We start from the raw sequence: 15,000 nt of genomic DNA on the forward strand, positions 1-15,000 counted from the left end.
ACATTACACTCCATCTCCTCCCCCCCTCGTCATAACCTCTCAGTCTGTACACACATTACACTCCATCTCCTCCCTCCCCTCGTCATAACCTCTCAGTCTGTACACACATTACACTCCATCTCCTCCCTCCCCTCGTCATAACCTCTCAGTCTGTACACACATTACACTCCATCTCCTCCCTCGTCATAACCTCTCAGTCTGTACACACATTACACTCCATCTCCCTCCCCTCGTCATAACCTCTCAGTCTGTACACACATTACACTCCATCTCCTCCCTCCCCTCGTCATAACCTCTCAGTCTGTACACACATTACACTCCATCTCCTCCCCTCGTCATAACCTCTCAGTCTGTACACACATTACACTCCATCTCCTCCCCCCCTCGTCATAACCTCTCAGTCTGTACACACATTACACTCCATCTCCTCCCCTCCCCTCGTCATAACCTCTCAGTCTGTACACACATTACACTCCATCTCCTCCTCCCCTCGTCATAACCTCTCAGTCTGTACACACATTACACTCCATCTCCTCCCTCCCCTCGTCATAACCTCTCAGTCTGTACACACATTACACTCCATCTCCTCCTCCCCTCGTCATAACCTCTCAGTCTGTACACACATTACACTCCATCTCCTCCCCTCCCCTCGTCATAACCTCTCAGTCTGTACACACATTACACTCCATCTCCTCCCCTCGTCATAACCTCTCAGTCTGTACACACATTACACTCCATCTCCTCCCTCCCCATCTCGTCATAACCTCTCAGTCTGTACACACACTCCATTACAGTCTGTACACACATTACTCCATCCCTCCCTCCCTCGTCATAACCTCTCAGTCTGTACACACATTACACTCCATCTCCTCCTCCCCTCGTCATAACCTCTCAGTCTGTACACACATTACACTCCATCTCCTCCCTCCCCTCGTCATAACCTCTCAGTCTGTACACACATTACACTCCATCTCCTCCCTCCCCTCGTCATAACCTCTCAGTCTGTACACACATTACACCTCCAGTCTCCTCCCTCCCCTCCGTCATAACCTCTCAGTCTGTACACACATTACACTCCATCTCCTCCCCTCCCCTCGTCATAACCTCTCAGTCTGTACACACATTACACTCCATCTCCTCCCTCCCCTCGTCATAACCTCTCAGTCTGTACACACATTACACTCCATCTCCTCCCCCTCGTCATAACCTCTCAGTCTGTACACACATTACACTCCATCTCCTCCCCTCGTCATAACCTCTCAGTCTGTACACACATTACACTCCATCTCCTCCCCTCGTCATAACCTCTCAGTCTGTACACACATTACACTCCATCTCCTCCCTCCCCTCGTCATAACCTCTCAGTCTGTACACACATTACACTCCATCTCCTCCCCTCGTCATAACCTCTCAGTCTGTACACACATTACATCTACACTCCAGTCTGAACACACATTACACTCCATCCCTCCCTCGTCATAACCTCTCAGTCTGTACACACATTACACTCCATCTCCTCCCTCCCCTCGTCATAACCTCTCAGTCTGTACACACATTACACTCCATCTCCTCCCTCCCCTCGTCATAACCTCTCAGTCTGTACACACATTACACTCCATCTCCTCCCCTCGTCATAACCTCTCAGTCTGTACACACATTACACTCCATCTCCTCCCTCCCCTCGTCATAACCTCTCAGTCTGTACACACATTACACTCCATCTCCTCCCTCTCGTCATAACCTCTCAGTCTGTACACACATTACACTCCATCTCCCTCCCTCCCCTCGCCATCTCCTCCCCCCCTCGTCATAACCTCTCAGTCTGTACACACATTACACTCCATCTCCTCCCTCGTCATAACCTCTCAGTCTGTACACACATTACACTCCATCTCCTCCCTCCCTCGTCATAACCTCTCAGTCTGTACACACATTACACTCCATCTCCTCCCCTCCCCTCGTCATAACCTCTCAGTCTGTACACACATTACACTCCATCTCCTCCCCTCGTCATAACCTCTCAGTCTGTACACACATTACACTCCATCTCCTCCCCTCGTCATAACCTCTCAGTCTGTACACACATTACACTCCATCTCCTCCCTCCCCCATTACACTCGTCATAACCTCTCAGTCTGTACACACATTACACTCCATCTCCTCCTCCCCTCGTCATAACCTCTCAGTCTGTACACACATTACACTCCATCTCCTCCCCTCGTCATAACCTCTCAGTCTGTACACACATTACACTCCATCTCCTCCCCTCGTCATAACCTCTCAGTCTGTACACACATTACACTCCATCTCCTCCCCTCGTCATAACCTCTCAGTCTGTACACACATTACACTCCATCTCCTCCCCCCCTCATAACCTCTCAGTCTGTACACACATTACACTCCATCTCCCCCCCCTCGTCATAACCTCTCAGTCTGTACACACATTACACTCCATCTCCTCCCTCCCCTCGTCATAACCTCTCAGTCTGTACACACATTACACTCCATCTCCTCCCCCCCTCGTCATAACCTCTCAGTCTGTACACACATTACACTCCATCTCCTCCCCTCCTCGTCATAACCTCTCAGTCTGTACACACATTACACTCCATCTCCTCCCTCCCTCGTCATAACCTCTCAGTCTGTACACACATTACACTCCATCTCCTCCCCTATATCCTATATTACATCTGGCCTGTTATCACTTCTCCTCTGTTATATATATATCTATATATTCTGGCCTGTTATGTTATCTGTTATATATTATCTACTCCATCTCTCCCCTGTTATAACCTTATCTGTTATCTATATTCTATATCTTCTGGCCTCGTTATAACCTTATCTGTTATATATATATCCATCTCCTATTCTGGCCTGTTATGTTATCTGTTATATATATATCTATTATCCATTCCTCCCTCCCTGTTATGTTATCTGTTATCATATATCTATATATTCTGGCCTGTCATAACCTTATCTGTTATATCTATATCTATATATTCTGGCCTGTTATGTTATCTCCTTATCTATATATCTATATATTCTGGCCTGTTATGTTATCTGTTATATTACATATCTATATATTCTGGCCTGTTATGTTTATCTGTTATTATATATCTATATATTCTGGCCTGTTATAACCTATCTGTTATATATATATCTATATATTCTGGCCTGTTATGTTATCTGTTATATATATATTATATATTCTGGCCTGTTATGTTATCTGTTATATATATATCTATATATTCTGGCCTGTTATGTTATCTGTTATATATATATCTATATATTCTGGCCTGTTATGTTATCTGTTATATATATCTATATATTCTCCTGTTATGTTATCTGTTATATATATATCTATATATTCTCCCCTCGTTATGTTATCTGTTATATATATATCCATATATTCTGGCCTGTTATGTTATCTGTTATATATATATCTATATATTCTGGCCTGTTATGTTATCTGTTATATATATATCTATATATTCTGGCCTGTTATAACCTTATCTGTTATATATATATCTATATCTCCTCCCTGGCCTGTTATGTTATCTGTATCACATTATATATCTCTGGCCTGTTATGTTATCTGTTATATATATATCTATATATTCTGGCCTGTTATGTTATCTGTTATATATATATCCATATATTCCCTGGCCTGTTATGTTATCTGTTATATATATATCTATATATTCTGGCCTGTTATAACCTATCTGTTATATATATATCTATATATTCTGGCCTGTTATGTTATCTGTTATATATATATCTATATATTCTGGCCTGTTATGTTATCTGTTATATCTATATCTATATATTCTGGCTTTTCTATAGTTTATCTTATCTTTTTATCTTATAAAGGGAATATGAATGTCTTGAAAATAGCAAAATATAATGTATTATTAGGGATGGAGAGGGTCACACATTACCTATCTCAGGGTGCAGGACCTCTCAGTCTGTACCGGTTACCTCCATCTCAGGGTGTCATAACCTCTCCAGGTCACACATTACCTCCATCTCAGGGTGCAGGAGAGGGTCACACATTACCTAGTCAGGGTGCATAAGAGGGTACACACATTACACTCCATCTCCTCCTGCAGGAGAGTCTGACCACATTACCTCCATCTCAGGGTGCAGGAGAGGGTGACCAGTCTGTACCTATTCAGGGTGCAGGAGGGTCCCCTCGTCACCTCTCAGGGTGCAGGATTAGGGTGATCTCCTCCCCCCCTCGTCAGGGTGCAGTCTGTACACCATTACACTCCATCTCCTCCCTCCTCGTGCAGGAGAGGGTGACCATTACACTCCATCCCTCCTCGGGTGCAGGAGAGGGTGTACACACATTACCTCCATCAGGGTGCAGGAGAGGGTCACCGGTACCTAGTCAGGGTGCAGGAGGGTCCATCTCCTCCCTCGTCAGGGTGCAGGAGAGGGTCACACATTACCTCCAGTCAGGGTGCAGGAGAGGGTCACACATTACCTAGTCAGGGTGTCGGAGGGTTGCCTGTACAAAACAATGAAGATACATGAATAGACATTAAATCTCCTCGATGTAGTCAGATATTAGTCAGATTCTCCCCAAATATGGTCGTTGGGCTCATACCAATAGTCCCTGAAGAGTTTGAGAAAATAGCATTGATGAATTCAAAGATGGACACACTGTACCAGGTAGATGCATATTAACACTAATAAGGTAAGAATACTTCAAATCTTCTTCTTATGAACCATACAAACACATGTGGAATGTGGTAACCATGGTACCATAACCATGGTACCATACAAACACATGTGGAATGTGGTAACCATGTCTGTACCATTACAACCATGCGGTAACCATGGTAACATAACCTCTCAGTCTGTGGAATGTGGTAACCATGGAACATGTTTTAACATAGCTATTCTCTAAGGGTCAAGAGGAATGCCGAGTTCTTGACGAATCAAAAATCTAATTTTACGTGTCCATTTTTAAACCACAGTAAATCCACTCCTCCAGTGGCCTATCAGTCTATAAACTTGTCATCGCTGTCCTCGACATCCCAAAGACAAACCACACTTCATTGTTATCTGTTATGGCTGCAATCCCGATATCGGGATCGATATGACAACTACCATTGAAAATCCATCTCCTCCTCAAATTCAAACCACAGAAATCTCATAATTAGAATTCTCTAAAACATACATGTGTTTGATATCATTTAAAGCTATTCTCCATGTTAATCCCACCAAAGTGTCTGATTTCAAATAGGCTTTTCAACCCCCTCGAAAGCACTACAAATTATTATGTTCGGTCTCCACCAAAACCACAATAAGCACAGCCATTTTCCAGCTAAATATAGCATTCACAAAAAGCATAAATAAAGATCAAATTAATCCCTAACCTAGAATTATCTTCATCAGATGACACTCATAGGACTTCATGTTACACAATACATGAATGTTTTGTTTGATAAAGTTCATATTTATATAAAAACAATCGGAGTTCTTACATTGGCGCATTAGATTCATTAGTTCCAAAAACATCAAGTGATTTTTTCCCTCATAGCCACAATCATTTCAACATTACACTCCACTCATCATAAATGTAGATGATACACATGGAATTATAGATATACCTCTTCTTAATGCAACCTCTGTGTCAGATTTTTTAAAAAACGGAAAAAAAGCAACTCCTCCCCTGCAATAATCTGAGACGGAGCTCAGAACAGAAGACAAATTAGCCTCCATGTTGGAGTCAACAGAAAGAGAAAAAATGAAAAAATGAATTTCTCAGGTTTTCTGCTTTATGAGTTCTGTTATACTCACAGACATAATTCAAAACAGTTTTAGAAACTTCAGGTGTTTTCTATCCAATACTAATAATAATATGCATATATTAGTAACTGGGACTGAGGATCAGGCCATTTACTCTGGGCACCTTTCATCTGTTAAGCTACTCAATACTGCCCTGCAGCCATAAAAATATTAACTCATTATTTGCATGTGTAAAGATAGTTACAACATGATAGTGCTTTTGCTTTGTTCTCCAACTCATCTTGTGTTCTTTCTGTTATCCTGTGATATATATTCATTGCTGCTCACAGCTATATTTATTATTATGCTTTCACCTCCTTCCTTTTCTCCCTTCCTCTATCCCTCCCTTCCCTCCTCCCTCCTCTTCACCTCCCTTTCCCTCCTCCCTCCCTCTCCCTATCTCCCCCTTTCCCTCCTTCTCCTGTCCCTCCTCTGTTCCTCCTCCTCCCTCTATCCCTCCCTTTCCTCCTCTCCCTCCCCCTCCCTCCCCCTATCCTTCTGGCCTCCTCCCTCCCTCCCTCCTCCTCCCTCTCTCCAGGTGATTCTGGCCTGTTATGTCCCAGCCTCCCTATATATTGTCCCTGTCTTAACACATCTCCCTATATATTCGCCTGCTATGTTCTCCCTGTTATATATATATCACTATATTCTGGCCTGTTATGTCCCTATCTGTTATCCTATCTCCCTATTCTTCTCCTCTCTCCCTCTGTCCCTCCCTCTCTCTATTCTCCCTCCCTTCCCTCTCTTCCTCTCCTCCCTCCTCGTTCCTCTCTCCTCTCCTCCCTCCTTCCCTCTATCCTCCCTCCTCCCTGTTCCCTCTGTCCTCTCCTCCTATCCTCTCTTCCTCCCTCCTTCCCTCTCTCCCTCTCCCTCCTCCCTCCCTCCCTTCCTCCTCCCTTTATCTCTCCTCTCCCTCCTCCCTCCCTCTCTTCCTCTCTCCTCCTCCCTCCTCCTCTGGCTTTTCTATAGTTTTCCCTCCTTCTCTCCTCCTCTTCCCTCTCTTCCTCCTCAGTTCCCTCTCTTCCTCTCCTCCTCCCATCTCTTCCTCCTCAGGAGAGGGTCCCTCTCTCTCCCTCTCTCCTCGTTCCCTCTCTTCCTCTCCTCCAGGGTCAGGAGAGGGTCCCTCTCTTCATCTCCTCCTCGTTCCCTCTCTTCATCTCCTCCTCTTCCCTCTCTTCCTCTCCTCCCTCGTTCCCTCTTCCTCCTCTTCCCTCTCTTCCTCTTCCTCCTCCTCTCTCCTCCTTCCTCTTCCTCTCCTCCCTCCTCTCCTCTCCTCCTCTCCCTCTTCCTCCTTGCCTGTACAAAACAATGAAGATACATGAATAGACAGTTCCCTCTCTTCCTCTCCTCCTCGTCCCTCTCTTCCTCCTCTTCTTCCTTATTCCCTCTTCCTCCTCCCCTCCCTCTCCTCCTCGTTCCTCTCTTCCTCCTCCCCTCTCTTCTCTCCTCCTCGGAATCCCTCTTCCTCTCCTCCTCGTGTCCTCTCTCCTCCCGTTCCCTCTCCTCCCTCCTCGTTCCCTCTTCCTCTCCTCCTCGTTCCCTCTCTCCCTCCCCACTTCCTCTCTTCCTCTCGTTCCCTCAATCCCGATCTCTCCTCTCCTCCTCGTCCCTCTCTCCCCCTCCTCCTTAGTTCCTCTCTTCCTCCCTCCTGTGTTTGATCTCTTCCTCCTCCCCTCTCTTCCTCCTCGTTCCCTCTCTTCCTCCTCGTCCCTCTCCTTCCTCTCCCTCTCTCCTCCTCCCCTCCCTCCTCTCTTCCTCTCCTCCTCGTTCCCTCTCCTCTCTCCCCTCCCTCTCTCTCCCTCTCCTCCTCCCCTCTCTTCCTCCCTCCTCCTTCCCTCTCTTTCTCCAAAACCACAATCCTCCTCGTTCCTCTTCCTCCCTCATTCCCTCTTCCTCCTCATGAATGTTTTGTCTTCTCCTCATATTTATATTCCCTCATCTTCCTCCTCGTTCCCTCCTTCTTCCTCTCCTCTCTCGTTCCCTCTCCTCCTTCTTCCTCCTCGTTCCCTCTCTCTCTCCTCCTCCTCATTGACTTCTCCTCCCTCTCTTTAACCTCAGTCCCAGACTCTTCCTCTTAGAAACTCCTCGTTCCCTCTCTTCCTCTCCTGCCCTCTCTTCCTAACTGTTCCCTCTCTCCTCTCCTCCTCATTCCCTCTCTTCCCTCCTCGTTCCCTCTCTTCCTTCCTCCTCGTTCCCTCTCTTCCCCTCTCCTCTCATCTCGTTCCCTCTCTTCCTCTCCTCCTCGTTCCCTCTCTTCCTCTCCTCCTCGTTCCCTCTCTTCCTCTCCTCCTCGTTCCCTCTCCCTCCCTCCTCGTTCCCTCTCTCTCCTCCTCGTTCCCTCTCCTCTCCTCCTCTTCCCTCTCTTCCTCTCTCCTCGTTCCCTCTCTTCCTCTCCTCCTCGTTCCCTCTCTCCTCTCCTCCTCGTTCCCTCCTCTTCCTCCTCTCTCTCTTTCTCCTCCCTCTTCCCTCTCTTCCTCCTCGTTCCCTCTCTTCCTCCTCCCTCCCTCTCTCCTCCTCCCTCTCTTCCTCTCCTCCTCTCCCTCCCCTCTCTCCTCCCTCCTCCTTCCCTCTCTTCCTCTCTTCTCCTCGTTCCCTCTCTTCCTCTCCTCCTCGTTCCCTCTCTTCCTCCTCCTCTCTTCCTCCCTCTCTCCTCCCCTCCTCGTTCCCTCTCTTCTCTCCTCCTCGTTCCCTCTCTCCTCTCCTCCTCGTTCCCTCTCTTCCTCCTCCCCTCTCTTCCTCCCTCGTTCCCTCTCTTCCTCTCCTCCTCTTCCTCCTCCCTCTCTCCTCCTCTCCTCCCTCCTCGTTCCCTCTCTTCCTCTCCTCCTCGTTCCCTCTCTCCTCTCCCTTCCCTCCTCTCCTCCCCTTCCCTCTCTTCCTCCTCCTCCTCTCTCCCTCTTCCCTCTCTTCCTCCTCTTCCTCCTTCCCTCCCTCTTCCCTCTCCTCTCCTCCCTCCCTCTTCCTCTCCTCCTCTCTTCCTCTCTCTTCCTCCTCCCTCCTCGTTCCCTCTTCTCCCTCCTCTCCTCCTCCTCTCTCCCTTCCCTCTTCCTCTCTCCTCGTTCCTCTCTTCCTCCTCTCCCATCCTCCTCCTCGTCCCTCTCTCCTCTCCTCCCTCCTCTCCTCCTCGTTCCCTCTCCTCTTCCCTCTCTTCCTCCTCCCCTTCCCTCTCCTCCTCCTCTCTCTTCCTCCCTCCTCGTTCCCTCTCTCCTCCTCCTCCTCCTTCCCTCTCTTCCTCCTCGTTCCCTCTCTTCCTCCTCGTTCCCTCTCTTCCTCCTCTCCTCTTCCCTCTCTTCCCTCCTCGTTCCCCTCTCCTCCCTCTCCTCCTCGTTCCCTCTCCTTCCTCCCCTCTCTTCCTCTCTCCCTCTCCTCTCTTCCCTCTCTCCTTCCTCTCTTCCTCTCCTCTCCTCCTCGTTCCCTCTCTCTCCTCCTCCTCGTTCCCTCTCTTCCTCTCTCCTCGTTCCCTCTCTTCCTCCTCGTTCCCTCTCTCTCTCTCCTCCTCGTTCCCTCTCTTCCTCTCCTCCTCGTTCCCTCTTCCTCTCTCCTCCCTCTCTTCTCCTCGTTCCCTCTCTTCCTCTTCCTCCTCTCCTCTTCCTCCTCGTTCCCTCTCTTCCTCCTCGTTCCCTCTCTTCCTCCTCCCTCTCTCCTCTCCTCCTCGTTCCCTCTCTTCCTCATCTCGTTCTCCTCCTCGTTCCCTCTCTTCTTCCTCCTCGTTCCCTCTCTTCCTCCTCGTTCCCTCTCTTCTCTCCTCCTCGTTCCCTCTCTCCCTCCTCCTCGTTCCCTCTCTTCCTCTCCTCCTCGTTCCCTCTCTTCCTCTCCTCCTCGTTCCCTCTCTTCTCTTCTCTCCTCCTCGTTCCCTCTCTTCCTCGCTCCCTCTCTCCCTCCTCGTTCCCTCTCTCCTCTCCTCCTCGTTCCTCTCTCCTCTCCTCCTCGTTCCCTCTTCTCCCTCCTCCCTCTTTCCTCCTCCTCTTCCTCTCCCCTCTTCCCTTCTCCTCTCTTCCTCTCTTCTCCCTCCTCGTTCCCTCTCTTCCTCTCCTCCTCGTTCCTCTCTTCCTCTCCCTCTCTTCCTCTTCTTCCTCCTCGTTCCCTCTCTTCCTCTTTCTTCTCTTCTTCTCCTCCTCGTTCCCTCCTTTCTCTCTTCCCTCTCCTCTCAATCTTCCTCTCAAGTCTTCCTCTTCCTCTTCCTTTCCCTCTCTTCCTCCTCCTCGTTCCCTCTCCTTCCTCCTCGTTCCCTCAATCCTCTGGGTTCCCTCTCTCCTCTTCCTCGTTCCCTCAGTCCTCCCTCTACTCCCTCGTTCCCTCTCTTCTTCCTCGTTCCCTCTCTTCTCCCTCCTCGTTCCCTCTCTTCCTCCTCGTTCCCTCTCTTCCTCTCCTCCTCGTTCCCTCTCTTCCTCCTCGTTCCCTCTCTTCCTCCTCGTTCCCTCTCTTCCTCCTCGTTCCCTCTTTCTCTCCTCCTCGTTCCCTCTCTCCCTCCCTCCTCGTTCCCTCTCTTCCTCTCTCCTTTTCCTCAGTCCCTCTCTCCTCTCCTCTCTCCTCGTTCCCTCTCTTCCTCCTCGTTCCCTCTCTTCCTCCTCCTCTCTTCCTCTCTTCCCTCCCTTCCTCCTCGTTCCCTCTCTCCTCTCCTCCTGGTTCCCTACTTCCTCCTCGTTCCCTCTCTTCCTCTCCTCCTCGTTCCCTCTCTCTTCCTCCTCTCCCCTCTCTTCCTCTCTTCCTCCTCCTCTCTTCCCTCTTCCTCCTCGTTCCCTCTCTTCCTCCTCGTCCCTCTCTTCCTCCTCTTCCTCCCTCCTCGTTCCCTCCCTTTCCTCGTTCCCTCTCCTCGTTCCCTCTCCATGTCCCTCTCTTCCTCTCCTCCTCGTTCCCTCTCTTCTCTCCTCCTGTTCCCTCTCTCCTCTCCTCCTCGTTCCTCTCTTCCTCTTCTCCTCGTTCCCTCTCTCCTCTTTCTTCTCTTGTTGAAACATCAATTCCTTTTCATTCTCTCTCTCAATTCAAGGGTCTTTATTTTTTAATGGGAAACTTAGATGAGTAGATGATAAACAATAGTGAAGTAAACAATTAAAATGAACAGTAAAACATTACACTCACAGAAGTTCCAAAAGAATAAAGACATTTCAAATGTCATATTATGTCTGTATACAGTGTTGTAACAATGTGAAAATAAATAAGCATAAATATGGGTTGTATTTACAATGGTGTGTGTGTTCTTCACTGGTTGCCCTTTTCTCGTGGCAACAGGTCACAAACGTCTTGCTGCTGTGATGTCACACTGTGGTGTTTAACCCAGTAGATATGGGAGTTTATCAAAACTGGGTTTGTTTTGAGGGAAATATGTGTCTCTAATATGGTCATACATTGGGCAGGAGGTTAGGAAGTGCAGCTCAGTTTCCACATAATTTTGTGGAAACGGCGGCCTTTCTCAATAGCAAGGCTATGCTCACTGAGTCTGTACATAGTCAAAGCTTTCCTTAATTTTGGGTCAGTCACAGTGGTCAGGTATTCTGCCACTGTGTACTCTCTGTTTAGGGACAAATAGCATTCTAGTTTGCTCAGGTTTTTTGTTAATTCTTTCCAATGTGTCAAGTAATTATCTTTTTGTTTTCTTTTGGAACACCATTATTTTGGTCTTACTGAGATTTACTGTCAGGGCCCAGGTCTGTCAGGGCCCAGGTCTGTCTGTCAGGGCCCAGGTCTGTCAGGGCCCAGGTCTGTCAGGGCCCAGGTCTGTCAGGGCCCAGGTCTGTCAGGTCTGTCAGGGCCCAGGTCTGTCAGGGCCCAGGTCTGTCAGGGCCCAGGTCTGTCAGGTCTGTCAGGGCCCAGGTCTGTCAGGTCTGTCAGGGCCCAGGTCTGTCAGGTCTGTCAGGGCCCAGGTCTGTCAGGGCCCAGGTCTGTCAGGGCCCAGGTCTGTCAGGGCCCAGGTCTGTCAGGGCCCAGGTCTGTCAGGTCTGTCAGGGCCCAGGTCTGTCAGGTCTGTCAGGGCCCAGGTCTGTCAGGGCCCAGGTCTGTCAGGTCTGTCAGGGCCCAGGTCTGTCAGGGCCCAGGTCTGTCAGGTCTGTCAGGGCCCAGGTCTGTCAGGTCTGTCAGGGCCCAGGTCTGTCAGGGCCCAGGTCTGTCAGGGCCCAGGTCTGTCAGGGCCCAGGTCTGTCAGGTCTGTCTGGGCCCAGGTCTGACATAATCTGTGCATAAGATCTAGGTGCTGCTGTAGGCCCTCCTTGGTTTGGTGACAGAAGCACCAGATCATCAGCAAACAGTAGACATTTGACTTCAGATTCTAGTAGGGGTTGAGTCCTGGTGCTGCAGACTGTTGTAGTGCCCTCGTCAATTCATTGATATATATGTTGAAGAGGGTGGGGCTTAAGCTGCATCCCTGTCTCACCCCACGGGCCTCTTGGGAAGAAATGTGTGTGTTTTTGACAATTTTAACCGCACACTTGTTGTTTGTGTACATGGATTTTATAATGTCGTATGTTTTACCCCCAACACCACTTTCCATCAGTTTGTATAGCAGACCCTCAATGCCAAATTGAGTCCAAAGCTTTTTTAAAATCAAATCAAAGCATGAGAAGACTTTGCCTTTGTTTTGGTTTGGTTGTCAATTAGGGTGTGCAGGGTGAATACATGGTCTGTCGTATGGTAATTTGGTAAAAAGCCAATTTGACATTTGCTCAGTACATTGTTTTCGCTGAGGAAATGTACGAGTCTGCTGTTAATGATAATGCAGAGGATTTTGCCAAGGTTGCTGTTGACGCATATCCCACGGTAGTTATTGGGGTCAAATTTGTCTCTCTCTGTCTCTGTTTTGTGTAGTGCCTGTCTCTCTCTCTCCTCGGTCTCCTCTCTCTCTGTCCCCTCTCTCTCTCCTCGGTCTCCTCTCTCTCTGTCCCCTCTCTCTCTCTGTCCCCTCTCTCTCTCTGTCCCCTCTCTCTCTCTGTCCCCTCTCTCTCTCTCTTCGGTCTCCTCTCTCTCTGTCCCCTCTCTCTCTCTGTCTCTCTCTCCCCTCTCTCTCTCCTCGGTCTCCTCTCTCTCTGTCCCCTCTCTCTCTCTCCTCTGTCTCCTCTCTCTCTGTCTCTCTCTGTCCCCTCTCTCTCTCTCCTCTGTCTCCTCTCTCTCTGTCCCCTCTCTCTCTCTCCTCTGTCTCTCTCTCTCTCCTCTCTCTCTCTCTCTCTCTCTCCTCGGTCTCCTCTCTCTCTGTCCCCTTTCTCGTGTGTTTCAGGTTAATCAGTGTGTGTAGGGGTAAAGTGCCTGTCTCTCTCTCTCTCTCTCTCTCTCTCTCTCTCTCTCTCTCTCTCTCTCTCTCGTGTGTGTCAGGTTAATCAGTGTGTGTGTGTGTCAGGTTAATCAGTGTGTGTGTGTGTGTGTGTGTGTGTGTCAGGTTAATCAGTGTGTGTGTGTGTGTGTGTGTCAGTGTGTAGGGGTAAAGTGCCTGTCTTGGAACCTTGACCTGATATACTCATATAGAACACACATTAACCCCCCCCCCCCCCCCAGAGTTAATCATTCATATTATGGGATGCCAGGTAGCTTAGCGATTTAAGATTGTTGGGCCAGTACTGAAAGGTTGCTGGTTCAAATCTTCCAGTTGACTAGGTGGGAGAGAAAAATCGATCTCTGCCCTTGAGCAAGGCACTTAACCTAAACTGCTCCTGTAAGCCTGCTAAATGACTGACGTGTGTGTGTGTGTGTGTGTGTGTGTGTGTGTGTGTGTCTCACAGGGAGTCTTCTAGTATCTATATATCTAAGTACCTGATGGACGAGGGAGCCAAGCTCCACATCTACGACCCCAAAGTCCTGAAGGAACAGATCATTCTGGACCTCTCTCAACCGCACATCTCTGAAGACCCTCTCAGAGGTAGAGAGGGGGGGGGGCTGGCAGGCTGGCTGTCTGCCTGTCTGTCTGCCTGTCTGATCTGGTCACAGTGTCTATGTGATGGTGTATCTGTGTATTGTAGTGTCTATGTATCTGTGTATTGTAGTGTCTATGTATCTGTGTATTGTAGTGTCTATGTGACGGTGTATCTGTGTATTGTAGTGTCTATGTATCTGTGTATTGTAGTGTCTATGTATCTGTGTATTGTAGTGTCTATGTATCTGTGTATTGTAGTGTCTGTGATGGTATGTGTCTATCTGTGTATTGTAGTGTCTATGTGATGGTGTATCTGTGTTTTGTAGTGTCTATGTGATGGTGTATCTGTGTATTGTAGTGTCTATGTATCTGTGTATTGTAGTGTCTAGTGTCTATGTGATGATGGTGTATCTGTGTATTGTAGTGTCTATGTGATGGTGTATCTGTGTATTGTAGTGTCTATGTGATGGTGTATCTGTGTATTGTAGTGTCTATGTATCTGTGTATTGTAGTGTCTATGTGATGGTGTATCTGTGTATTGTAGTGTCTATGTGATGGTGTATCTGTGTATTGTAGTGTCTATGTATCTGTGTATTGTAGTGTCTATGTGATGGTGTATCTGTGTATTGTAGTGTCTATGTGATGGTGTATCTGTGTATTGTAGTGTCTATGTATCTGTGTATTGTAGTGTCTATGTGATGGTGTATCTGTGTATTGTAGTGTCTATGTGATGGTGTATCTGTGTATTGTAGTGTCTATGTGATCTGTGTATCTGTAGTGTCTATGTGATGGTGTATCTGTGTATTGTAGTGTCTATGTGATGGTGTATCTGTGTATTGTAGTGTCTATGTGATGTAGTGTATCTGTATCTGTGTATTGTAGTGTCTATGTATCTGTGTATTGTAGTGTCTATGTGATGGTGTATCTGTGTATGTAGTGTATGTGATGGTGTATCTGTGTATTGTAGTGTCTATGTGATGGTGTATCTGTGTATTGTAGTGTCTATGTATCTGTGTATTGTAGTGTCTATGTGATGGTGTATCTGTGTATTGTAGTGTCTATGTGATGGTGTATCTGTGTATTGTAGTGTCTATGTGATGGTGTATCTGTGTATTGTAGTGTCTATGTGATGGTGTATCTGTGTATTGTAGTGTCTATGTGATGGTGTATCTGTGTATTGTAGTGTCTATGTATTGTGTATTGTAGTGTCTATGTGATGGTGTATCTGTGTATTGTAGTGTCTATGTGATGGTGTATCTGTGTATTGTAGTGTCTATGTGGTGTATCTGTGTATTGTAGTGTCTATGTGATGGTGTATCTGTGTATTGTAGTGTCTATGTGATGGTGTATCTGTGTATTGTAGTGTCTATGTA

At 47.8% G+C, this 15,000-nt stretch overlaps 1 protein-coding gene across 1 annotated transcript in view; it reads left to right on the top strand.

Annotated features, from left to right (window-relative positions):
- The window catches only part of LOC115124111 (UDP-glucose 6-dehydrogenase-like), a 40,579-nt gene that overhangs the window by 22,148 nt on the left and 3,431 nt on the right, over positions 1-15,000 (top strand). Inside the window, exon 8 of the mRNA XM_065004481.1 lies at positions 13,466-13,633. Coding sequence (XP_064860553.1) covers positions 13,466-13,633 — 168 coding nt within the window. The remainder of the gene's footprint in view (positions 1-13,465; positions 13,634-15,000) is intronic.

This window comes from Oncorhynchus nerka, linkage group LG18 (genome assembly GCF_034236695.1).
Source record: "Oncorhynchus nerka isolate Pitt River linkage group LG18, Oner_Uvic_2.0, whole genome shotgun sequence".
Lineage (NCBI taxonomy): Eukaryota > Metazoa > Chordata > Actinopteri > Salmoniformes > Salmonidae > Oncorhynchus > Oncorhynchus nerka.